General features: G+C 43.2%; 1 protein-coding gene and 1 long non-coding RNA gene across 3 annotated transcripts in view; one reads left to right on the forward strand and one right to left on the reverse strand.

Moving 5' to 3' along the window:
• The window catches only part of LOC138367862 (uncharacterized), a 62,450-nt gene extending 43,040 nt beyond the window's left edge, over positions 1 to 19,410 (forward strand). The window contains exons 2-3 of the long non-coding RNA XR_011229430.1: positions 7,806 to 7,931; positions 19,241 to 19,410. This is a non-coding gene — a long non-coding RNA (uncharacterized lncRNA). The remainder of the gene's footprint in view (positions 1 to 7,805; positions 7,932 to 19,240) is intronic.
• The window catches only part of gudu (Armadillo repeat-containing protein gudu), a 136,842-nt gene that overhangs the window by 41,744 nt on the left and 68,363 nt on the right, over positions 1 to 26,735 (reverse strand). For both annotated transcript variants that reach the window (XM_069329876.1, XM_069329877.1), the window contains exon 9: positions 23,456 to 23,585. In XM_069329876.1, the coding sequence (XP_069185977.1) occupies positions 23,456 to 23,585 (130 nt within the window). The remainder of the gene's footprint in view (positions 1 to 23,455; positions 23,586 to 26,735) is intronic.

Genomic DNA, 26,735 nt, shown 5'->3' on the forward strand with positions numbered 1-26,735 from the left:
TGTGTGTGTGTGTGTGTGTGTATGTGTGTGTGTGTGTGTGTGTGTGTGTGTGTGTGTGTGTGTGTGTGTGTGTGTGTGTATGTGTGTGTGTGTTTGTGTGTGTGTTTGTGTGTGTGTGTGTGTGTGTGTGTGTGTGTGTGTGTGTGTGTGTGTGTGTATGTGTGTGTGTGTTTGTGTGTTTGTGTGTTTGTGTGTGTGTGTGTGTTTGTGTGTGTGTGTGTGTTTGTGTGTGTGTGTGTGTGTGTGTGTGTGTGTGTGTGTGTGTGTGTGTGTGTGTGTGTGTGTGTGTGTGTGTGTTTGTGTGTGTGTGTGTGTGTGTGTGTGTGTTTGTGTGTGTGTGTGTGTGTGTGTGTGTGTGTGTGTGTGTGTGTGTGTGTGTGTGTGTGTGTTTGTGTGTGTGTGTGTGTGTGTGTGTGTGTGTTTGTGTGTGTGTGTGTGTGTACTAGTATTTAAAGAAATATAGAAAATATTTCGTTTAAAAAGATGCAAAAAGTGAAAGCACAATACAAAACGCTTTCAAATAAATTTATCAAAAAATGCTTTACAGATAAAAGCAGACAAATTCATCATTCTGGAACAAAAAAAAAATACATATAAATCAGTTCTACGAGAGAAATATCAATAACGATGTTTGTCAAACATTTCTGCTTGTTAAAATGCACAAACAACATAAGCAATACAATAGTGTCAAATGTCTACTGTGTTGACAAACAAGCTAAATCTTTCATAAAATGCATAATACATTTCGCCATGAATGTATTTAGCATAGTATGTTTCACATAAGAGGTTGGTCGATGCTCTGTGGTGCCACGGTGCGCATCTACCACCTCTGTTATGGTACAAGTGCTGTCAGCTACCATAATACTCACACCACTACCAGGATTGAGGCAGCTGTACTAATAAATCAGACAGGGCAATCGTACATCATATCACAATACCCATAATACTAGTATTGTGGCATTTGTGCTACCATCATGTACCACAATACCGGCACCACCCAGTACTGTGGTACATGTGCCACGATCCTATTGACTGTGGTATATATACCAAAATACCCACACTATTATCAGTATTGTGATAATCAAGGAGGCTGTCGTGCATCATACCACACCAAGAATTTTCGGAGGAAAAGAACCTGTAAAAATTCTCGTTCCCCGAGCAAGCCAAAATCAATTTAGTTGAAAACCTTTCATTCCCCCGATACTTCGGGTCACATTCAGGTCCACAAGCAACACAGTGTGGCTACGAACATGTGGTGTGTGCGTCAGATCCACCGTGAGAAGACTTCCAGCAACGTATGGACAAAATAATCCTGGTTTCATGTTTCGGTTACTTAGCCTCGGGGTGTCTAGAGGTTTTGTCTGCAAGTCTCTCACTGGTGATCTACGGACCACAGCCAATGTTGTCAGCGTATAAGCACAGGGAAAAAACAGATTAGACAGAAGGCGAATGAAGAGGCCACTTTGTTACAAGTGGTACTCTTGGGTATGGAGGAGTAACAAAGAGTCTAGAAATAAGAACTGGAAGCAATTATAGTCGTAATCCTGGTTGACGGGTTCAAAGAGGGACAAGCTTCGTTTCTCCAGTTATCTAAATATCAATGACAAATGCACATATATTATTAAGTGCTTTAGATTCTTAGCTTTAATGTAACGCTAGGAGGGAAAAGGCGTTGTGTTCATATTATGCTTATGGCGTCAGAGGTGAATAATGAACAGTATAAGTGTTTCTGGCATTAACCCTTAGAGTGTGCACTTCTCTCACCCCTCCTTACCTTGAGGTTACCTTGAGGTTACCTTGAGGTGCTTCCGGGGCTTAGCGTCCCCGCGGCCCGGTCGTCGACCAGGTCCTCGTACACAACTATGCACAGTTCTGATTTTTTGATTGAGTTTCTTTGCAAATGTTAAAAATATAGACAAAAAAATCAGTATACTTCCTTGCATATACAGGATTTTATGTTAATTAAAATTCTGATATCGTCAATCTAGCATCAATCCTACTTTTCCATGAACTTTGATAAAGTTATATTACCCCATATGTTTTTATTTTCTTGTAAGAATCAGAGACAGCCTCAAATAAATATTGCATAGGGAACTACAGAAAAATATAAAAATGGTCTGCTGAAGGTGGTGGGGCGGCTACCTTCATAAAACTACAAGAACAGGAACCTAGAACATTGTCAGAGGTTCGTGTCAATAGACTTTTAAGACCCACATTTACCCTTCACCTACCCTAAATTTACCCTAAATGTAAATGTGCATTTTAAGTTCCTAAAGGAGGTGGGTAAAAAACTCATTAAGCATACTATAGACTCAAGAGCGGCCAGTTTCTTGTTCCAGCACCTCGTTGTCGCGACCCAGAGAGGAAATACATGCTGTTAGTATGTAATGTGTAGATCTCACACCCCACCTCTGAAGAGATGCACGAGATCTTCAGACAGTGATTGCTGTTTCTGTGTTTTCAGTAAACTAACAAAATTGGCTTAAACTTAATCTTTTATATAAATATAGGGGTACCACCTCTATACTTATTGCAATTACGGGGACCCATAGACTCGGAGAAGAGAGTAAAAGGTATTCAGAAAAGACCTTGCAGATTCTCCCTGAACACTTGTCGAGTATTTTCTTCTACCAAAATATATATATCTGGGTGTGATGGGCCATGTGCTCCTAAATTCTTGTAATTATTGACCTATTACATATAATAACACGTCTTAGCACCTGAATAGTAAATAATAGCCAGAGAGATACCAAATCTTGGTAATTGCAAGAATTTACTAACTGAACCTAATTTTGGTAAATCTCTACAGTAAAAGGCATCATATGACGTTAGCCACATTTATCTTGGGTGAATCAAAAATGTTAAATGACGTAAACCGCACTCTAAGGACGAATAATGAGTGAGATGCAGTACAGAACTCGGTCAGTGTTGTGTACGGACACAGATGTCAGTATCACTTGAACCCCCATATACCGGGTATTATTCACTTCTGACACTATAAACAGGCTACGAGCAAAGCGTTGCTTGATTTGGTCATGCAACGTATAATGCCCGTGCAACGCCAAGTTCAAGGGGTCAAATAGGATTCTAAAAGTATATAACTTGACTTCTATCCTTTTTTAAATGCAAATAGTAAATGCAATCAGGTCATAATGTAAATTTAGTTCTTTTAAACCTCTTTATGCAGCTTCTGCTGTTTAGCAACCAGTCATGCATGATCTTGTCCCTTCGTGCACCCGACGCTCAGGCAATCCGTAAATACAGTATGGAGTCACGGCTGACACATGGACGCGGTGTCTTCGGCCTCCTCCTGCGCCTCCTGCGAGGTGTCCCACTTGGAGGACGACTGCTGCTCTTCCTCTTGTTGGGGGTGCTGCTCCGGGGTTTCCTCCACTTCGTGCGCCTCTAAGGGCGTGGACAAGGTTGAACTCTGGCAGCCTCATGGCAGGTTTATTGAGATGTCTTTTATGGTAACTTTATGTCTTCTGAAGAATTTGAAAGACACCGGCGCGCAGGACATATGTGAAAGGCGTCAAGGAAGAAGAGTTTTAAAGAGAATTTACCTGTTGGCCTCCATTTCTAGGATTATCAGCGAGAACAGGAAGCCCAATGCTTTTTACAGGTCCCCATTAGTCTCAAAGACCACCACCACCACCACATTGCTCCACCACCACCACCACACTGTTTCACCACCACCACCACCACACTGCTACACCACCACCACCACACTGCTACACCACCACCATAACAACACTGTTACACCACCACCACAACAACACTGTTACACCACCACCACCACCACCACACTGTTACACCACCACCACCACCACCACCACACTGTTACACCACCACCATAACAACACTGTTACACCACTACCACCACAACACTGTTACACCACCACCATAACAACACTGTTACACCACCACCACCACCACCACAACACTGTTACACCACCATCACAACAACACTGTTACACCACCACCACACTGCTACACCACCACACTGTTATACCACCACACTGCTACACCACCACACTGTTATACCACCACACTGCTACACCACCACACTGCTACACCACCACACTGCTACACCACCACACTGCTACACCACCACACTGCTTCACCACCACACTGCTACACCACCACACTGCTACACCACCACACTGCTACACCACCACACTGCAACACCACCACACTGCTACACCACCACACTGCTACACCACCACACCGCTACACCACCACACTGCTGCACCACCACACCGCTACACCACCACACCGCTACACCACCACACTGCTACACCACCACACTGCAACACCACCACACTGCTACACCACCACACTGCTACACCACCACACCGCTACACCACCACACCGCTACACCACCACACCGCTACACCACCACACTGCAACACCTCCACACTGCTACACCACCACACTGCTACACCACCACACTGCTACACCACCACACTGCTACACCACCACACCGCTACACCACCACACCGCTACACCACCACACTGCTACACCACCACACCGCTACACCACCACACTGCTACACCACCACACTGCTACACCACCACACTGCTACACCACCACACTGCTACACCACCACACTGCTACACCACCACACTGCTACACCACCACACCGCTACACCACCACACTGCTACACCACCACACCGCTACACCTCCACACTGCTACACCACCACACTGCTACACCACCACACCGCTACACCACCACACTGCAACACCACCACACCGCTACACCACCACACTGCTACACCACCACACTGCTACACCACCACACTGCTACACCACCACACCGCTACACCACCACACTGCTACACCACCACACTGCTACACCACCACACCGCTACACCACCACACATATATAACACCACCACCACCACCACAACCACCACACTACTACACCACCACCACCACAACCACCACACTACTACACCACCACACTACTACACCTCCACACTGCTACACCACCACACATATATAACACCACCACCACCACCACAACCACCACACTACTACACCACCACCACCACAACCACCACACTACTACACCACCACACTACTACACCTCCACACTGCTACACCACCACCACCACTACCACCACACTGCTACACCACCACCACCACAGCCACCACACTACTACACCACCACCACCACTACCACCACACTGCTACACCACCACCACAACCACCACACTGCTACACCACCACCACCACTACCACCACACTGCTACACCACCACCACCACAGCCACCACACTACTACACCACCACCACCACCACCACTATCACCACACTGCTACACCACCACCACCACACTGCTACACCACCACCACCTCTACCACCACACTGCTACACCACCACCACCACTACCACCACACTGCTACATCACCACCACCACAATCACCACACTGCTACACCACCACACTGCTACACCACCACCACCACTACCACCACACTGCTACACCACCACCACCACTACCACCACACTGCTACACCACCACCACCACTACCACCGCACTGCTACATCACCACCACCACAATCACCACACTGCTACACCACCACAATCACCACACTGCTACACCACCACCACCACAATCACCACACTGCTACACCACCACTACCACCACTCTGCTACACCACCACCACACTACTACACCACCACCACCACACTAGTACACCACCACCACCACCATCACCACACTACTACACCACCACCACCACAACCACCACACTACTACACCACCACCACCACAGCCACCACACTACTACACCACCACCATCACAGCCACCACACTACTACACCACCACCACCACTACCACCACCCTGCTACACCACCACAACCACCACTCTGCTACACCACCACCACCACCACAATACTACACCACCACCACCACTACCACCACACTGCTACACCACTACAACCACCACTCTGCTACACCACCACCACCACACTACTACACCACCACCACCACTACCACCACCCTGCTACACCACCACAACCACCACACTGCTACACCACCACCACAATACTACATCACCACAGTAGGGAAGATTAGGACTAGAACCTGGTGCGAGCATCAGGGCAGGTGAGCCGCTTGTGGGTCATCAGCCCAGGTGAGTGTGGAGTAATCCGAATCAGCGCGGAAAATGTTGCCCCACTCACCCAGTTCAAGTCCTTGTGTGTTTAATGGGGTGTGTGGTTAGGATAGGTTGAGCATGTGAACATGTGTACCAGGTGTGTAGCAGGTGTGATCAGACCATGCGGAACAGGTGTGTGACACGCATGGGCATGCCATGAATGAAGGGGTTGGGAGTAAGAAGGATATCTTAGCCAGAGGTGTTGGGCTCGCTGTGTGTCCTTTCTCGCTCTGAGTGGGGCGGCGGCAGGACTTCTCGCTCGCATTGTCAACACCTGGCATCACCTGGCCTAGGAGACCGGGTGAAGTAAGTGGTAGGTTAGGTTAGAGTTGTCGAGAAGGGGGTTATGAGTGGTGGTGTGTGTTTCTCTCTCTAATAAAATTATATATATATAATTTTCAGTAAGAGAGTATGGAGAAGCGTGTGGGTAGGAGTGTAAGATCGATAGAGTGATGGAATAATTATATTGAGGTTGTTGTTGTTGAAGATTCGCTACCTTGAATAAAATTCCAAGCAGCACGGGCTATGGTGAGCCCATAGATTCTATATTGAGGTGATGAGGTATACTTACATATGATTTTGTAGTAGTAGAAGTAGGTGAGTCATCTGCAGATCATCTAATTTTCCTCACCAACACTTTCTGGAAGCCTGAGAGAGCAAGATGAATGGGCGTGGGGGTATGGAACATCCTAGAACACGTAACACTCTGCTAAGGCCAGTATAATAATTTGCTCTAATGCATTGAGAACCACAGAGGCTGTCCGCAATTCCTCATTCGGCATTGGAGAGTTAAAAAAACAACGCACATTAACCTAAGGATCTCTGTTGAGGTCTCCCTCTGTCAAGCCTCATCAGATCAGATCAAATGCAGACGTCAGCCATTACACCCTCCACAGACCCAGTCATATTACATCTACACTAACCAGAGGATGGGAGGGTAGTGAGCTGTTTGGACTAATAGCCATACTTGTACCCTCACCACCACCACATCCGGTGAGACCCCTCCCTCCTTCACCTGTTGCACATCAATCACCTGTCAATTCCTTATACCCATTACCATAAATGTAAGGTCAGTTCACCACGCGCATACATACAGTGCGCCCAAACCTTAGCATACTACATCATGGAGAGATGAACTTTAACAGCCTGAATGATGTGTGAAATTATATACTTCTCATCACCATATCAGCGCTGTCGTCTGGAAAGAGAAAAATGTGCCAATCTCGCCCTAGGTCATTAAGAAATCAAGTGTACACAATGTCAGAACATCTTTTAGATAACCGTAAGCACATCACTATTGTTCCCACAGATCCTTTTATTGCAAGCACACTCACATAGGGTGTTTTTTATTATGCAACCTAATCACTCTTAATGTGTGAGATTATTAACTTAGCAAGAGTGAAACAAACTTCACCGTTAAATATATATATTTTTTTAGATTTCAGTTTACAGCTCACTCTCATGTCCTTACTGCTTACCACCTCGCGATATTTGGCGACGGAATGAAGAATCACAGAACAATAAGCCCGATTTACTACTTTTTCCTGTATTACATTTTGATCAAACACACATTAAGCTTTCACCTAATAGTTCCCTCCTATAACTATATCTATGTTGAATAACGTTATTTCTGTCTCAGGTTATACTCCTTACCATAATGAGAGAGGACGACAGGCTGATGTTGCTGACTCAATAATCTCTCCACTCAACACTCGACTAAGGATCACTAGCCACACATCAGTTCTACCTCCATATCACCCTATAAGTTAATAGTATATTATTTTAGTTTTATATCTTATGAATATTAATTCTCATCTTCTAGTCTCATCTTATATATATGTATATATATATATATATATATATATATATATATATATATATATATATATATATATATATATATATATATATAATAAATACAGTTTTGATATTCCTAGAGTACGACTTAATCAAACTAGAAATGCTCTACAAATCAAGGGGCCCAGAATGTGGAATGACCTTCCCAACCATGTTAAAGACAGTACCTCTCTCAACCAGTTTAAGCTAAAAACGAAGCTATACCTAATAAATTCCCTGTAACCTACCTTACCCCTCTATTGTCAACCCATGTATGTTTTTTGTTTTTTTTTTTGTTTTTCAAATCAACGCTGTTTTAATGTAATTTTCTGTAATAATTTGTAATTGTATTTGTGCTGTTTTTTTTCAACAATGTTCCCCCCTCTTTTACCTCTATTTTTATTTGTACTCAACGCATTTTTTTCTTTTTACCCATTAGTTTTAAGCTTTAGTCAGTAGTGTTTTTTCCTGCCCGAAACGCTTTGCGTAATAGTGGCTTTAGGCATTGTATGTACTAGCTCTATCTATAAAGCCAACAAACTTTGTAAAATCTCTTTATGTATGTACCTTTGCCTAAATAAAAATTATTATTATTATTATTATTATATATATATATATATATATATACATATATATATATATATATATATATATATATATATATATATATATATAATCTTTGGACAACACCCACCAGTGGGACTCGAACCCAGAAAGCACAACTACCTTCCAGTAGCTGGCATAACTAGTATGCTTTAACCCACTACGCCATCAGACCTTACAAAAGAAGTAGATAGTTCGAGATATATATATCTCAAACATCTCTACCTCCCGAAGGCACCAGATGAGTGAGGGGTCAGTCTGCAATTTTCGTCAAGCCACTGTCAATGTGAGAGAACTCGTGTCCAGCTTATAAGCCTATACTTGCATAAACCACAAGTGAAGATAAACAATCTTTGGACAACACCCACCAGTGGGACTCGAACCCAGAAAGCACAACTACCTTCCAGTAGCTGGCATAACTAGTATGCTTTAACCCACTACGCCATCAGACCTTACAAAAGAAGTAGATAGTTCGAGATATATATATCTCAAACATCTCTACCTCCCGAAGGCACCAGATGAGTGAGGGGTCAGTCTGCAATTTTCGTCAAGCCACTGTCAATGTGAGAGAACTCGTGTCCAGCTTATAAGCCTATACTTGCATAAACCACAAGTGAAGATAAACAATCTTTGGACAACACCCACCAGTGGGACTCGAACCCAGAAAGCACAACTACCTTCCAGTAGCTGGCATAACTAGTATGCTTTAACCCACTACGCCATCAGACCTTACAAAAGAAGTAGATAGTTCGAGATATATATATCTCAAACATCTCTACCTCCCGAAGGCACCAGATGAGTGAGGGGTCAGTCTGCAATTTTCGTCAAGCCACTGTCAATGTGAGAGAACTCGTGTCCAGCTTATAAGCCTATACTTGCATAAACCACAAGTGAAGATAAACAATCTTTGGACAACACCCACCAGTGGGACTCGAACCCAGAAAGCACAACTACCTTCCAGTAGCTGGCATAACTAGTATGCTTTAACCCACTACGCCATCAGACCTTACAAAAGAAGTAGATAGTTCGAGATATATATATCTCAAACATCTCTACCTCCCGAAGGCACCAGATGAGTGAGGGGTCAGTCTGCAATTTTCGTCAAGCCACTGTCAATGTGAGAGAACTCGTGTCCAGCTTATAAGCCTATACTTGCATAAACCACAAGTGAAGATAAACAATCTTTGGACAACACCCACCAGTGGGACTCGAACCCAGAAAGCACAACTACCTTCCAGTAGCTGGCATAACTAGTATGCTTTAACCCACTACGCCATCAGACCTTACAAAAGAAGTAGATAGTTCGAGATATATATATCTCAAACATCTCTACCTCCCGAAGGCACCAGATGAGTGAGGGGTCAGTCTGCAATTTTCGTCAAGCCACTGTCAATGTGAGAGAACTCGTGTCCAGCTTATAAGCCTATACTTGCATAAACCACAAGTGAAGATAAACAATCTTTGGACAACACCCACCAGTGGGACTCGAACCCAGAAAGCACAACTACCTTCCAGTAGCTGGCATAACTAGTATGCTTTAACCCACTACGCCATCAGACCTTACAAAAGAAGTAGATAGTTCGAGATATATATATCTCAAACATCTCTACCTCCCGAAGGCACCAGATGAGTGAGGGGTCAGTCTGCAATTTTCGTCAAGCCACTGTCAATGTGAGAGAACTCGTGTCCAGCTTATAAGCCTATACTTGCATAAACCACAAGTGAAGATAAACAATCTTTGGACAACACCCACCAGTGGGACTCGAACCCAGAAAGCACAACTACCTTCCAGTAGCTGGCATAACTAGTATGCTTTAACCCACTACGCCATCAGACCTTACAAAAGAAGTAGATAGTTCGAGATATATATATCTCAAACATCTCTACCTCCCGAAGGCACCAGATGAGTGAGGGGTCAGTCTGCAATTTTCGTCAAGCCACTGTCAATGTGAGAGAACTCGTGTCCAGCTTATAAGCCTATACTTGCATAAACCACAAGTGAAGATAAACAATCTTTGGACAACACCCACCAGTGGGACTCGAACCCAGAAAGCACAACTACCTTCCAGTAGCTGGCATAACTAGTATGCTTTAACCCACTACGCCATCAGACCTTACAAAAGAAGTAGATAGTTCGAGATATATATATCTCAAACATCTCTACCTCCCTAGTTAAAGCATACTAGTTATGCCAGCTACTGGAAGGTAGTTGTGCTTTCTGGGTTCGAGTCCCACTGGTGGGTGTTGTCCAAAGATTGTTTATCTTCACTTGTGGTTTATGCAAGTATAGGCTTATAAGCTGGACACGAGTTCTCTCACATTGACAGTGGCTTGACGAAAATTGCAGACTGACCCCTCACTCATCTGGTGCCTTCGGGAGGTAGAGATGTTTGAGATATATATATCTCGAACTATCTACTTCTTTTGTAAGGTCTGATGGCGTAGTGGGTTAAAGCATACTAGTTATGCCAGCTACTGGAAGGTAGTTGTGCTTTCTGGGTTCGAGTCCCACTGGTGGGTGTTGTCCAAAGATTGTTTATCTTCACTTGTGGTTTATGCAAGTATAGGCTTATAAGCTGGACACGAGTTCTCTCACATTGACAGTGGCTTGACGAAAATTGCAGACTGACCCCTCACTCATCTGGTGCCTTCGGGAGGTAGAGATGTTTGAGATATATATATCTCGAACTATCTACTTCTTTTGTAAGGTCTGATGGCGTAGTGGGTTAAAGCATACTAGTTATGCCAGCTACTGGAAGGTAGTTGTGCTTTCTGGGTTCGAGTCCCACTGGTGGGTGTTGTCCAAAGATTGTTTATCTTCACTTGTGGTTTATGCAAGTATAGGCTTATAAGCTGGACACGAGTTCTCTCACATTGACAGTGGCTTGACGAAAATTGCAGACTGACCCCTCACTCATCTGGTGCCTTCGGGAGGTAGAGATGTTTGAGATATATATATCTCGAACTATCTACTTCTTTTGTAAGGTCTGATGGCGTAGTGGGTTAAAGCATACTAGTTATGCCAGCTACTGGAAGGTAGTTGTGCTTTCTGGGTTCGAGTCCCACTGGTGGGTGTTGTCCAAAGATTGTTTATCTTCACTTGTGGTTTATGCAAGTATAGGCTTATAAGCTGGACACGAGTTCTCTCACATTGACAGTGGCTTGACGAAAATTGCAGACTGACCCCTCACTCATCTGGTGCCTTCGGGAGGTAGAGATGTTTGAGATATATATATATCTCGAACTATCTACTTCTTTTGTAAGGTCTGATGGCGTAGTGGGTTAAAGCATACTAGTTATGCCAGCTACTGGAAGGTAGTTGTGCTTTCTGGGTTCGAGTCCCACTGGTGGGTGTTGTCCAAAGATTGTTTATCTTCACTTGTGGTTTATGCAAGTATAGGCTTATAAGCTGGACACGAGTTCTCTCACATTGACAGTGGCTTGACGAAAATTGCAGACTGACCCCTCACTCATCTGGTGCCTTCGGGAGGTAGAGATGTTTGAGATATATATATCTCGAACTATCTACTTCTTTTGTAAGGTCTGATGGCGTAGTGGGTTAAAGCATACTAGTTATGCCAGCTACTGGAAGGTAGTTGTGCTTTCTGGGTTCGAGTCCCACTGGTGGGTGTTGTCCAAAGATTGTTTATCTTCACTTGTGGTTTATGCAAGTATAGGCTTATAAGCTGGACACGAGTTCTCTCACATTGACAGTGGCTTGACGAAAATTGCAGACTGACCCCTCACTCATCTGGTGCCTTCGGGAGGTAGAGATGTTTGAGATATATATATCTCGAACTATCTACTTCTTTTGTAAGGTCTGATGGCGTAGTGGGTTAAAGCATACTAGTTATGCCAGCTACTGGAAGGTAGTTGTGCTTTCTGGGTTCGAGTCCCACTGGTGGGTGTTGTCCAAAGATTGTTTATCTTCACTTGTGGTTTATGCAAGTATAGGCTTATAAGCTGGACACGAGTTCTCTCACATTGACAGTGGCTTGACGAAAATTGCAGACTGACCCCTCACTCATCTGGTGCCTTCGGGAGGTAGAGATGTTTGAGATATATATATCTCGAACTATCTACTTCTTTTGTAAGGTCTGATGGCGTAGTGGGTTAAAGCATACTAGTTATGCCAGCTACTGGAAGGTAGTTGTGCTTTCTGGGTTCGAGTCCCACTGGTGGGTGTTGTCCAAAGATTGTTTATCTTCACTTGTGGTTTATGCAAGTATAGGCTTATAAGCTGGACACGAGTTCTCTCACATTGACAGTGGCTTGACGAAAATTGCAGACTGACCCCTCACTCATCTGGTGCCTTCGGGAGGTAGAGATGTTTGAGATATATATATATCTCGAACTATCTACTTCTTTTGTAAGGTCTGATGGCGTAGTGGGTTAAAGCATACTAGTTATGCCAGCTACTGGAAGGTAGTTGTGCTTTCTGGGTTCGAGTCCCACTGGTGGGTGTTGTCCAAAGATTGTTTATCTTCACTTGTGGTTTATGCAAGTATAGGCTTATAAGCTGGACACGAGTTCTCTCACATTGACAGTGGCTTGACGAAAATTGCAGACTGACCCCTCACTCATCTGGTGCCTTCGGGAGGTAGAGATGTTTGAGATATATATATCTCGAACTATCTACTTCTTTTGTAAGGTCTGATGGCGTAGTGGGTTAAAGCATACTAGTTATGCCAGCTACTGGAAGGTAGTTGTGCTTTCTGGGTTCGAGTCCCACTGGTGGGTGTTGTCCAAAGATTGTTTATCTTCACTTGTGGTTTATGCAAGTATAGGCTTATAAGCTGGACACGAGTTCTCTCACATTGACAGTGGCTTGACGAAAATTGCAGACTGACCCCTCACTCATCTGGTGCCTTCGGGAGGTAGAGATGTTTGAGATATATATATCTCGAACTATCTACTTCTTTTGTAAGGTCTGATGGCGTAGTGGGTTAAAGCATACTAGTTATGCCAGCTACTGGAAGGTAGTTGTGCTTTCTGGGTTCGAGTCCCACTGGTGGGTGTTGTCCAAAGATTGTTTATCTTCACTTGTGGTTTATGCAAGTATAGGCTTATAAGCTGGACACGAGTTCTCTCACATTGACAGTGGCTTGACGAAAATTGCAGACTGACCCCTCACTCATCTGGTGCCTTCGGGAGGTAGAGATGTTTGAGATATATATATCTCGAACTATCTACTTCTTTTGTAAGGTCTGATGGCGTAGTGGGTTAAAGCATACTAGTTATGCCAGCTACTGGAAGGTAGTTGTGCTTTCTGGGTTCGAGTCCCACTGGTGGGTGTTGTCCAAAGATTGTTTATCTTCACTTGTGGTTTATGCAAGTATAGGCTTATAAGCTGGACACGAGTTCTCTCACATTGACAGTGGCTTGACGAAAATTGCAGACTGACCCCTCACTCATCTGGTGCCTTCGGGAGGTAGAGATGTTTGAGATATATATATCTCGAACTATCTACTTCTTTTGTAAGGTCTGATGGCGTAGTGGGTTAAAGCATACTAGTTATGCCAGCTACTGGAAGGTAGTTGTGCTTTCTGGGTTCGAGTCCCACTGGTGGGTGTTGTCCAAAGATTGTTTATCTTCACTTGTGGTTTATGCAAGTATAGGCTTATAAGCTGGACACGAGTTCTCTCACATTGACAGTGGCTTGACGAAAATTGCAGACTGACCCCTCACTCATCTGGTGCCTTCGGGAGGTAGAGATGTTTGAGATATATATATCTCGAACTATCTACTTCTTTTGTAAGGTCTGATGGCGTAGTGGGTTAAAGCATACTAGTTATGCCAGCTACTGGAAGGTAGTTGTGCTTTCTGGGTTCGAGTCCCACTGGTGGGTGTTGTCCAAAGATTGTTTATCTTCACTTGTGGTTTATGCAAGTATAGGCTTATAAGCTGGACACGAGTTCTCTCACATTGACAGTGGCTTGACGAAAATTGCAGACTGACCCCTCACTCATCTGGTGCCTTCGGGAGGTAGAGATGTTTGAGATATATATATCTCGAACTATCTACTTCTTTTGTAAGGTCTGATGGCGTAGTGGGTTAAAGCATACTAGTTATGCCAGCTACTGGAAGGTAGTTGTGCTTTCTGGGTTCGAGTCCCACTGGTGGGTGTTGTCCAAAGATTGTTTATCTTCACTTGTGGTTTATGCAAGTATAGGCTTATAAGCTGGACACGAGTTCTCTCACATTGACAGTGGCTTGACGAAAATTGCAGACTGACCCCTCACTCATCTGGTGCCTTCGGGAGGTAGAGATGTTTGAGATATATATATCTCGAACTATCTACTTCTTTTGTAAGGTCTGATGGCGTAGTGGGTTAAAGCATACTAGTTATGCCAGCTACTGGAAGGTAGTTGTGCTTTCTGGGTTCGAGTCCCACTGGTGGGTGTTGTCCAAAGATTGTTTATCTTCACTTGTGGTTTATGCAAGTATAGGCTTATAAGCTGGACACGAGTTCTCTCACATTGACAGTGGCTTGACGAAAATTGCAGACTGACCCCTCACTCATCTGGTGCCTTCGGGAGGTAGAGATGTTTGAGATATATATATCTCGAACTATCTACTTCTTTTGTAAGGTCTGATGGCGTAGTGGGTTAAAGCATACTAGTTATGCCAGCTACTGGAAGGTAGTTGTGCTTTCTGGGTTCGAGTCCCACTGGTGGGTGTTGTCCAAAGATTGTTTATCTTCACTTGTGGTTTATGCAAGTATAGGCTTATAAGCTGGACACGAGTTCTCTCACATTGACAGTGGCTTGACGAAAATTGCAGACTGACCCCTCACTCATCTGGTGCCTTCGGGAGGTAGAGATGTTTGAGATATATATATCTCGAACTATCTACTTCTTTTGTAAGGTCTGATGGCGTAGTGGGTTAAAGCATACTAGTTATGCCAGCTACTGGAAGGTAGTTGTGCTTTCTGGGTTCGAGTCCCACTGGTGGGTGTTGTCCAAAGATTGTTTATCTTCACTTGTGGTTTATGCAAGTATAGGCTTATAAGCTGGACACGAGTTCTCTCACATTGACAGTGGCTTGACGAAAATTGCAGACTGACCCCTCACTCATCTGGTGCCTTCGGGAGGTAGAGATGTTTGAGATATATATATCTCGAACTATCTACTTCTTTTGTAAGGTCTGATGGCGTAGTGGGTTAAAGCATACTAGTTATGCCAGCTACTGGAAGGTAGTTGTGCTTTCTGGGTTCGAGTCCCACTGGTGGGTGTTGTCCAAAGATTGTTTATCTTCACTTGTGGTTTATGCAAGTATAGGCTTATAAGCTGGACACGAGTTCTCTCACATTGACAGTGGCTTGACGAAAATTGCAGACTGACCCCTCACTCATCTGGTGCCTTCGGGAGGTAGAGATGTTTGAGATATATATATCTCGAACTATCTACTTCTTTTGTAAGGTCTGATGGCGTAGTGGGTTAAAGCATACTAGTTATGCCAGCTACTGGAAGGTAGTTGTGCTTTCTGGGTTCGAGTCCCACTGGTGGGTGTTGTCCAAAGATTGTTTATCTTCACTTGTGGTTTATGCAAGTATAGGCTTATAAGCTGGACACGAGTTCTCTCACATTGACAGTGGCTTGACGAAAATTGCAGACTGACCCCTCACTCATCTGGTGCCTTCGGGAGGTAGAGATGTTTGAGATATATATATCTCGAACTATCTACTTCTTTTGTAAGGTCTGATGGCGTAGTGGGTTAAAGCATACTAGTTATGCCAGCTACTGGAAGGTAGTTGTGCTTTCTGGGTTCGAGTCCCACTGGTGGGTGTTGTCCAAAGATTGTTTATCTTCACTTGTGGTTTATGCAAGTATAGGCTTATAAGCTGGACACGAGTTCTCTCACATTGACAGTGGCTTGACGAAAATTGCAGACTGACCCCTCACTCATCTGGTGCCTTCGGGAGGTAGAGATGTTTGAGATATATATATCTCGAACTATCTACTTCTTTTGTAAGGTCTGATGGCGTAGTGGGTTAAAGCATACTAGTTATGCCAGCTACTGGAAGGTAGTTGTGCTTTCTGGGTTCGAGTCCCACTGGTGGGTGTTGTCCAAAGATTGTTTATCTTCACTTGTGGTTTATGCAAGTATAGGCTTATAAGCTGGACACGAGTTCTCTCACATTGACAGTGGCTTGACGAAAATTGCAGACTGACCCCTCACTCATCTGGTGCCTTCGGGAGGTAGAGATGTTTGAGATATATATATCTCGAACTATCTACTTCTTTTGTAAGGTCTGATGGCGTAGTGGGTTAAAGCATACTAGTTATGCCAGCTACTGGAAGGTAGTTGTGCTTTCTGGGTTCGAGTCCCACTGGTGGGTGTTGTCCAAAGATTGTTTATCTTCACTTGTGGTTTATGCAAGTATAGGCTTATAAGCTGGACACGAGTTCTCTCACATTGACAGTGGCTTGACGAAAATTGCAGACTGACCCCTCACTCATCTGGTGCCTTCGGGAGGTAGAGATGTTTGAGATATATATATCTCGAACTATCTACTTCTTTTGTAAGGTCTGATGGCGTAGTGGGTTAAAGCATACTAGTTATGCCAGCTACTGGAAGGTAGTTGTGCTTTCTGGGTTCGAGTCCCACTGGTGGGTGTTGTCCAAAGATTGTTTATCTTCACTTGTGGTTTATGCAAGTATAGGCTTATAAGCTGGACACGAGTTCTCTCACATTGACAGTGGCTTGACGAAAATTGCAGACTGACCCCTCACTCATCTGGTGCCTTCGGGAGGTAGAGATGTTTGAGATATATATATCTCGAACTATCTACTTCTTTTGTAAGGTCTGATGGCGTAGTGGGTTAAAGCATACTAGTTATGCCAGCTACTGGAAGGTAGTTGTGCTTTCTGGGTTCGAGTCCCACTGGTGGGTGTTGTCCAAAGATTGTTTATCTTCACTTGTGGTTTATGCAAGTATAGGCTTATAAGCTGGACACGAGTTCTCTCACATTGACAGTGGCTTGACGAAAATTGCAGACTGACCCCTCACTCATCTGGTGCCTTCGGGAGGTAGAGATGTTTGAGATATATATATCTCGAACTATCTACTTCTTTTGTAAGGTCTGATGGCGTAGTGGGTTAAAGCATACTAGTTATGCCAGCTACTGGAAGGTAGTTGTGCTTTCTGGGTTCGAGTCCCACTGGTGGGTGTTGTCCAAAGATTGTTTATCTTCACTTGTGGTTTATGCAAGTATAGGCTTATAAGCTGGACACGAGTTCTCTCACATTGACAGTGGCTTGACGAAAATTGCAGACTGACCCCTCACTCATCTGGTGCCTTCGGGAGGTAGAGATGTTTGAGATATATATATCTCGAACTATCTACTTCTTTTGTAAGGTCTGATGGCGTAGTGGGTTAAAGCATACTAGTTATGCCAGCTACTGGAAGGTAGTTGTGCTTTCTGGGTTCGAGTCCCACTGGTGGGTGTTGTCCAAAGATTGTTTATCTTCACTTGTGGTTTATGCAAGTATAGGCTTATATATATATATATATATATATATATATATATATATATATATATATATATATATATATATATATATATATATATATATATATATATATATATATATATATATATATATATATATATATAAAATTTTAGACACACAACACCCATCAGGGGACTTGAACCCTGGCCACCAAGATGGCAGGTATGCACTTATACCCACTGCACCATACTCAGAGCCCCTAAAGAGGTGGGAATTCTGGGGTATTTAACTCCCAGACACCCACCCTCTCCAGGCAATGGTATAGTGAGAGGCAATTGACGTTTTCCATCAAGCCCTGTGGATCTACAACAGGAGTGATCAGCATTAACGCAGAGTGACGAGTTATTTGCGAGACAAGGGGATAAATATTATTATTATGAATTGTTTGAAAATAAATGAAGCGATTAGCAGTAATTTAGGAGGGAAGGTGAATTATCTGAGAAGTTTCCTAGCTAATGACATAAGGAAAATAGTAAAAAATGTAAATAGACCGACTGTGACGTTCATAATCAACACCCTAGACTCTGGTTCCCATAATAAAATGGGTCATTGGATAACATTCTATATTCATAATAAGGCTAAAGATTGAACCAAGATAGTTAGACACTTATGCTAATCCTACAATACGAACATATTCAAAACATTTCGAATAGTTTATGTCATACTTCCAAGACTATGAATTATATATTATAAAGAAAAGGATACAATCTACTTTTGTATCCTTACAAAAGAAGGATACAAAAGTAGAAGTTAGAAGTTACTTTTGTGGGAATTATGCTGTTCATTTTGCCTATCATCTTTCCTAGCTATCTTTAGAGGAAGCCTTGCGACACTTTGAAGAAACATTTAAATATGGGCAATTTCTTAAGAATGATGCAAAAGTGGTGAAATTTACTTATGCGCAGATGAAAATGCCGTTATACAAGCAAACGTTCTTCTTAAACGATCTTGAAAACTGTAAGAAATTATGTGAAGAAACTGTCTAGGTTATTAGTATGGTGAGTAATATTTGTGTGTTAAGATTGAGTGATAAACATAATATACACTAACAATAATAACTGAGCATATTTCATTTTACAACATTAACGACAAAAACTCAAAACATTTTTTCCTTCTTCAGATTGGTTTACTACGTTAGCAAGACGGCACGAGGAAGGGCTTTTGAACCTATGACGGGTTCTCAATGGACTGGCTAATCAAGAATGTAAAACAAAGAAGCAACTTATTATTATTATTATTATTATTATTATTATTATTATATTATTATTATTAATGTTTTTTTAATAAAGATATTTTATTAAACTGTATTAACAGTTTAATAAAGAATAAAATTATATAAATGTGTATACATTTCCAAAGTATAAAGGAGGGTTTAAGGAATTAACAGATGAATGATACATGATAGGTGAAGGAGGGAGAGAGGGAGGGAGGGGTCTCACCGGATGTGGTGGTAGTGGGGTACGAGTGAGTCCATTAGCCCAAATAGCTCACTACCCTCCCATCCTCTTGTTAGTGTAGATGTTATGACTGGGTCCGAGGAGGGTGTAATGGCTGATGTCTGTGTTTCATCTGATCTGATGGAGGCTTGATAGAGGGAGACATCAACAGAGGTCCTTTGGTTAATGTGCAGTTTTTTTTAACTCTCTGTGGCTGAGTGAGGGATAGTGGACAGCCTCTGCAGTTCTCAATGAATTAGAATAACTTTAAATAACGCCCTTAGCAGAGTGTTAAGTGTTTTAGGATGCTCCATACCCCCACACCCATCTATCTTGCTCTCTCAAGCTCCAGAAAGGGTTGGTGAGGGAAACCAGATGACTTGCCTACTACTACAAACTCATATGTAAGTATACCTTCATCATCTCAATTCAATTATTCCATCTATCTATCTATCGATTATACACTCCTACTCACACGCTCCTCCATACCCTCATACTGAAAATTAGAGAGAGAGAGAAACATCCCATCCAATATAACCCCTTCTCGACAACCCTAACCTAACCTACCACATACTGCACCCGGTCTCCTAGGCCAGGTGATGCCAGGTGTTGACACAATGCGAGCGAGAAGCCCTGCTGCCTCCCACTCAGAGCAAAAATAAGCATACAGCATGCCCCAACACCTTCTGCTAAGATACCTTTCTTACCCCAACCCCATCATTCACAACATGCCCATGAGTGCCACACACCTGTTCCACATGCTTTGATCTCCTACCCCCTATTCTTTACTCTCTCTAAGCATACACACACACACACACACACACACACACACTGCAGGTCTGGAATCAGGATGATAAGCTGATAATTGTAAATACCTACAGCCCACCAGCAAGCAACACATGGACAAAGGAAAAACTGGATGACAAACGAGAGGGCCTCATAATGGTCATGAGAGATATTATTGTACAAGCAGATAAAGATAAATCACGACTGTTGATACTGGGGGACTTCAACTTCAGAGCAATAGACTGGGAGGCCTATGAAGCAAGAACGGAGGACTTTTGGACATGCAGATTTGGGAACCTCATTCTGGAGACATTCTTGTATCAACATATAAAGCAAGCCACAAGAATGAGGGAAGGAGATGTACCGTCAGTACTGGATCTAGTATTCACCAGGAAAGAAGAAGAGATTTTTGACATCCAGTACCTTCCTCCCTTGGGAAAGAGTGATCACGTCCTGTTAGACATTAAATATGCTTTAAGATATCATCTAGAAGAAAATGGGGACATGGAAACAGTTGATAAACTCGATTTAAGGAGAGGCAACTATGGGGAACTTCGAAATTTTTTTAATGAGTGTAATTGGACAGAATTGTTGCTAGGCAGGGAAGTAAATGAAATGTATGCCAAATTTTTAAAACTATACGAGGAAGGCACACAAACATTCATACCAAAACAGAGATGCAGGGCCAGAAAACAGGATTGGTTCGACAGAAATTGTGAGAGGGCAAGAGACCAAAAGACACAAAAATGGAATCAGTATAGGAAGAGGCCAAACCCCCAAAAATACCAGCGATACAAAGATGCGAGAAACAACTATACAGCAGTAAGGAGAGAGGCAGAAAGAAATTTTGAAAAAGGGATAGCAGATAAATGTAAAACAGAACCGGGCCTATTCTACAAATTCATAAACAACAAATTGCGGGTAAAGGATAATATCCAGAGGTTGAAAATGGGAAACAGATTCACGGAAAATGAAAAGGAAATGTGTGAAACATTAAATGAAAAGTTCCAAAGTGTGTTTGTACAAAATGAAATCTTCAGAGAACCAGACACAATAAGAATTCCAGAGAACAACATAGAGCGGATAGAGGTGTCTAGAGATGAAGTGGAAAATATGCTAAAGGAGCTCGGGAAGAACAAAGCAGCTGGCCCAGATGGCGTTTCACCATGGGTTCTGAGAGAATGTGCATCTGAGCTCAGCATTCCACTTCACCTGATCTTTCAGGCATCCCTGTGTACAGGAATCGTAGCAGACGTGTGGAAACAGGCTAACATAGTTCCAATCTACAAAAGTGGCAGCAGGGAAGACCCCCTCAATTATAGACCTGTATCATTGACAAGTGTAATAGTGAAAGTATTGGAAAAGCTAATCAAAACTAAATGGGTAGAACACCTGGAGAGAAATGATATAATATCAGACAGACAGTATGGTTTTCGATCTGGAAGATCCTGTGTATCGAATTTACTCAGTTTCTATGATCGAGCCACAGAGATATTACAGGAAAGAGAGGGTTGGGTTGACTGCATCTATCTGGATCTAAAAAAGGCTTTCGACAGAGTTCCACATAAGAGGTTGTTCTGGAAACTGGAAAATATTGGAGGGGTGACAGGTAAGCTTCTATCATGGATGAAAAATTTTCTGACTGATAGAAAAATGAGGGCAGTAATCAGAGGCAATGTATCGGAATGGAGAAATGTCACAAGTGGAGGACCACAGGGTTCAGTTCTTGCACCAGTGATGTTTATTGTGTACATAAATGATCTACCAGTTGGTATACAGAATTATATGAACATGTTTGCTGATGATGCTAAGATAATAGGAAGGATAAGAAATTTAGATGATTGTCATGCCCTTCAAGAAGACCTGGACAAAATAAGTATATGGAGCACCACCTGGCAAATGGAATTTAATGTTAATAAATGTCATGTTATGGAATGTGGAATAGGAGAACATAGACCCCATACAACCTATATATTATGTGAGAAATCTTTAAAGAATTCTGATAAAGAAAGAGATCTAGGGGTGGTTCTAGATAGACAACTATCACCTGAGGACCACATAAAGAATATTGTGCAAGGAGCCTATGCGATGCTTTCTAACTTCAGAATTACATTTAAATACATGGATGGCGATATACTAAAGAAATTGTTCATGACTTTTGTTAGGCCAAAGCTAGAATATGCAGTTGTTGTGTGGTGCCCATATCTTAAGAAGCACATCAACAAACTGGAAAAGGTGCAAAGACATGCTACGAAGTGGCTCCCAGAACTGAAGGGCAAGAGCTACGAGGAGAGGTTGGAAGCATTAAACATGCCAAAACTAGAAGACAGAAGAAAAAGAGGTGATATGATCACTACATACAAAATAGTAACAGGAATTGATAAAATCGACAGGGAAGATTTCCTGAGACCTGGCACTTCAAGAACAAGAGGTCATAGATTTAAACTAGCTAAACACAGATGCCGAAGAAATATAAGAAAATTCACCTTCGCAAATAGAGTGGTAGACGGTTGGAACAAGTTAAGTGAGAAGGTGGTGGAGGCCAAGACCGTCAGTAGTTTCAAAGCGTTATATGACAAAGAGTGCTGGGAAGACGGGACACCACGAGCGTAGCTCTCATCCTGTAACTACACTTAGGTAATTACACTTAGGTAATTACACACTTTTGCGACTCTATGCAAGCAAAACATACACTTATCTTACCCTTACTACCACTTCACTATGAGAATAGATCAACACACACACCTGCTACACACCTGGTACACATGTTCACATGCTCACCCTTATACTAACCACACAACCTATTAAACACACAAGGACTTGAACCGGGCGAGAGGCGAGACACTCACTGGTCTGAGTCAGATCGCCGCACACTCACCTGGGCAACTTATCCACAGGTGGCGCACCTGCTCACACTCGGTTCTAGTCCTAATCTTCCCTACTCACCACCACCACTACCATCACATTGCAACACTACCACCACCACCACCACTATCACCACATTGCCACACTACCAGTACCACAACTACCACCCTGTTACACCATCACTAAACTGCTACATCACCACAACCACACTACTGCTCCACACATTCCGTCTCAACTTGTCAACTCACCTGAAGGGTGGTGAGCATCTGGGCGTCCAACACCATCACCCTCAGCGCCTCCTGCCCCGTCGCCGTTGGTGGTCCCAGACGCCTGCCCCACACCAGCCATGCTGCCACCTCCATCAGGCATCATCGATTGCTACCGGAGGTGCAAACATCAATAATAAATATATATATATATATATGTGTGTGTGTGTGTGTGTGTGTGTGTGTGTGTGTGTGTGTGTGTGTGTAATTACCTAAGTGTAATTACCTAAGTGTAGTTACAGGATGAGAGCTACGCTCGTGGTGTCCCGTCTTCCCAGCACTCTTTGTCATATAACGCATTGAAACTACTGACGGTCTTGGCCTCCACCACCTTCTCACTTAACTTGTTCCAACCGTCTACCACTCTATTTGCGAAGGTGAATTTTCTTATATTTCTTCGGCATCTGTGTTTAGCTAGTTTAAATCTATGGCCTCTTGTTCTTGAAGTTCCAGGTCTCAGGAAGTCTTCCCTGTCGATTTTATCAATTCCTGTTACTATTTTGTACGTAGTGATCATATCACCTCTTTTTCTTCTGTCTTCTAGTTTTGGCATATTTAATGCTTCTAACCTCTCCTCGTAGCTCTTGCCCTTCAGTTCTGGGAGCCACTTCGTAGCATGTCTGTGTGTGTGTGTGTGTGTGTGTGTGTGTGTGTGTGTGTGTGTGTGTGTGTGTGTGTGTGTGTGTGTGTGTGTGTGTGTGTGTGTGTGTGTGTGTGTGTGTGTGTGTGTGTGTGTGTGTGTGTGTGTGTGTGTGTGTGTGTGTGTGTGTGTGTGTGTGTGTGTGTGTGTGTGTGTGTGTGTGTGTGTGTGTGTGTGTGTGTGTGTGTGTGTGTGTGTGTGTGTGTGTGTAAATCACGAAAAAATATACACGTGATTAAAAAATGAGACAATGTCAGATCACAGAGGAAGAATTGAAAAAGGAATTTGATATAGATTACAAAAGAAAGTAATTTGAACATTAGCAATTTGAACATCTACTTGCTTATACATGTGGCCATCCGGGCTCAAGAAGGGTGCCTTTTTAGTACAAGCTTGGAGTAGTTTCCTTAAAATGTTTTCTGGTATGTCAAGAGGAGCCCAGATGGGCACATGTATAAGCAAGTAGATGGGGTCGCCATGGGTTCTCCCCCTAGGTGTCCTGTTTGCGAACTTCTACATGGGTACCATCGAACAAAAGGTCTTAGTCGACATGAACTTGAAACCGGCCATATACTGCAGGTATGTTAATGACATTTTTACACAGGTACCTAATGTCAGACATCTGCAGGAGCTGAAGGAGGCATTTGAGCAGAATCCTGTGTTGCGTTTCACTTACGAGATGGAGAAGGATGGGAAGCTGCCCTTTCTAGATGTAACAGTCATGGAAAGGAGCGAAGGTTTCCACACTGCAGTCTACACTAAGGAAACAAACATAGGAATGTGCCTCAATGCCAACAGTGACTGCCCAGACAGGTACAAGAGGAGTGTCATTAACGCTTATGTCGACCGTGCTCTCAGCCACAGCTCAGGATGGAAGCAAGTCGATGAAGAACTCTGTAGGGTAAGGCAGGTCTTAGTCAACAACGACTTCTCCAATGGTTTCGTTGAAGACATCATAAGAAGGAAGGTGAAACGCCATGCAACCTCTGAAGAGACAACTAACACAACACCTGTACCCCCTATTAGACTATTTTACAGGAACTTCTTTTCCACAGCTCATAAAACGAAGGAAAGGGTCCTGAAAGATATTGTTAATAGAAACGTTATCCCTACAGACAAAAATCAGAAGATACAATTGACGATTTACTATAAAACCAAGAAAACGGCCAACCTACTCATGAGAAACTCTCCAGACACAAAGCAGAACGCTTTAAAAGAGACCAACGTCGTCCATGCCTTCAAATTCCCACTTGGGGACTGTAAGCCTCAAAGAATTCAGTATATAGGCAAGACAACAACATCTCTTTCCAGGCGATTAACGATGCATAAGCAACAGGGCTCCATTAAGGAACATATAATCTCTTCCCCTCACTGTAACTCTCTGCTTCCTATTGCTTAGGTACTCCCTTATCCACTGGAGCGCCCTACCAGTTACTCCTGCCTATTTCTCCAGCTTATGCATCAACCTTTTATGGGGTACTGTGTCAAAGGCTTTCCGACAGTCCAAAAAAATCCAGTCCGCCCAGCCTTCTCTTTCTTGCTTAATCTTTGTCACCTGATCGTAGAATTCTATCAAGCTTGTAAGGCAAGATTTACCCTCCCTGAACCCATGTTGATGGGTTGTCACGAAGTCTATTCTCTCCAGAGGTGTTACTAGGTTTTTTCTCACAATCTTCTCCATCACCTTGCATGGTATACAAGTCTGTAGTTCAGTGCCTCTTGTCTGTCACCCTTTTTGTATATTGGTACTACATTAGCAGTCTTCCATATTTCTGGTAGGTCCCCCGTTTCCAGTGACCTACTAAACACTGTGGAGAGTGGCAAGCAAAGTGTTCCTGCACACTCTTTCAATACCCATGGCGAGATTCCGTCTGGCCCAACAGCTTTTCTCACATTCAGCTCCAATAGGTGCTTCTTGACCTCATCTCTTGTAATTTCGAACCTTTCCAAGGTCACCTGGTTTGCTGCCACCTCTCTTAGCGCCGTGACTTCTCCCTGTTCTATTGTACCTCCTGGAAACTTTTGTTGATTTCTTCACACACCTCTTTGTCATTCTCTGTGTACCTGTCCTCGCCCAACCTGAGTTTCATCACCTGTTCCTTCACTGTTGTTTTCCTCCTGATGTGACTGTGTAGTAGCTTTGGTTCGGTCTTGGCTTTATTAGCTATATCATTTTCATACCTTTTCTCAGCTGCTCTTCTCACACTAACATACTCGTTCCTGGTTCTCTGGTATCTCTCTCTACTTTCTGGTGTTCTGTTATTACGGAAGTTCCTCCATGCCCTTTTGTTCAGCTCCTTTGCTTTCATACATTCCCTATTAAACCACGGACTCTTCCTTTGCTTCTCTGTTTTTTTCCTGTCGGTCTGGGACAAACCTGCTTACAGCCTCCTGACATTTTTGGGTAACATAGTCCATCATGTCTTGTACGGACTTGGTTCTGAGTTCTGTGTCCCAATGTATTTCCCATAGGAATTTATTCATCACCTCATAGTTTCCCGTTTCGGTACTCCAGCCCTTTGTTTCCCAGTTTTTTTTTTGGGGGTGATAATTCCTAGCTCAACCAGGTACTCAAAGCTCAATACACTATTATCACTCCTTCCCAAGGGGGCTTCCAACTTA

Source organism: Procambarus clarkii, chromosome 23 (assembly GCF_040958095.1).
Source record: "Procambarus clarkii isolate CNS0578487 chromosome 23, FALCON_Pclarkii_2.0, whole genome shotgun sequence".
Taxonomy (NCBI): domain Eukaryota; kingdom Metazoa; phylum Arthropoda; class Malacostraca; order Decapoda; family Cambaridae; genus Procambarus; species Procambarus clarkii.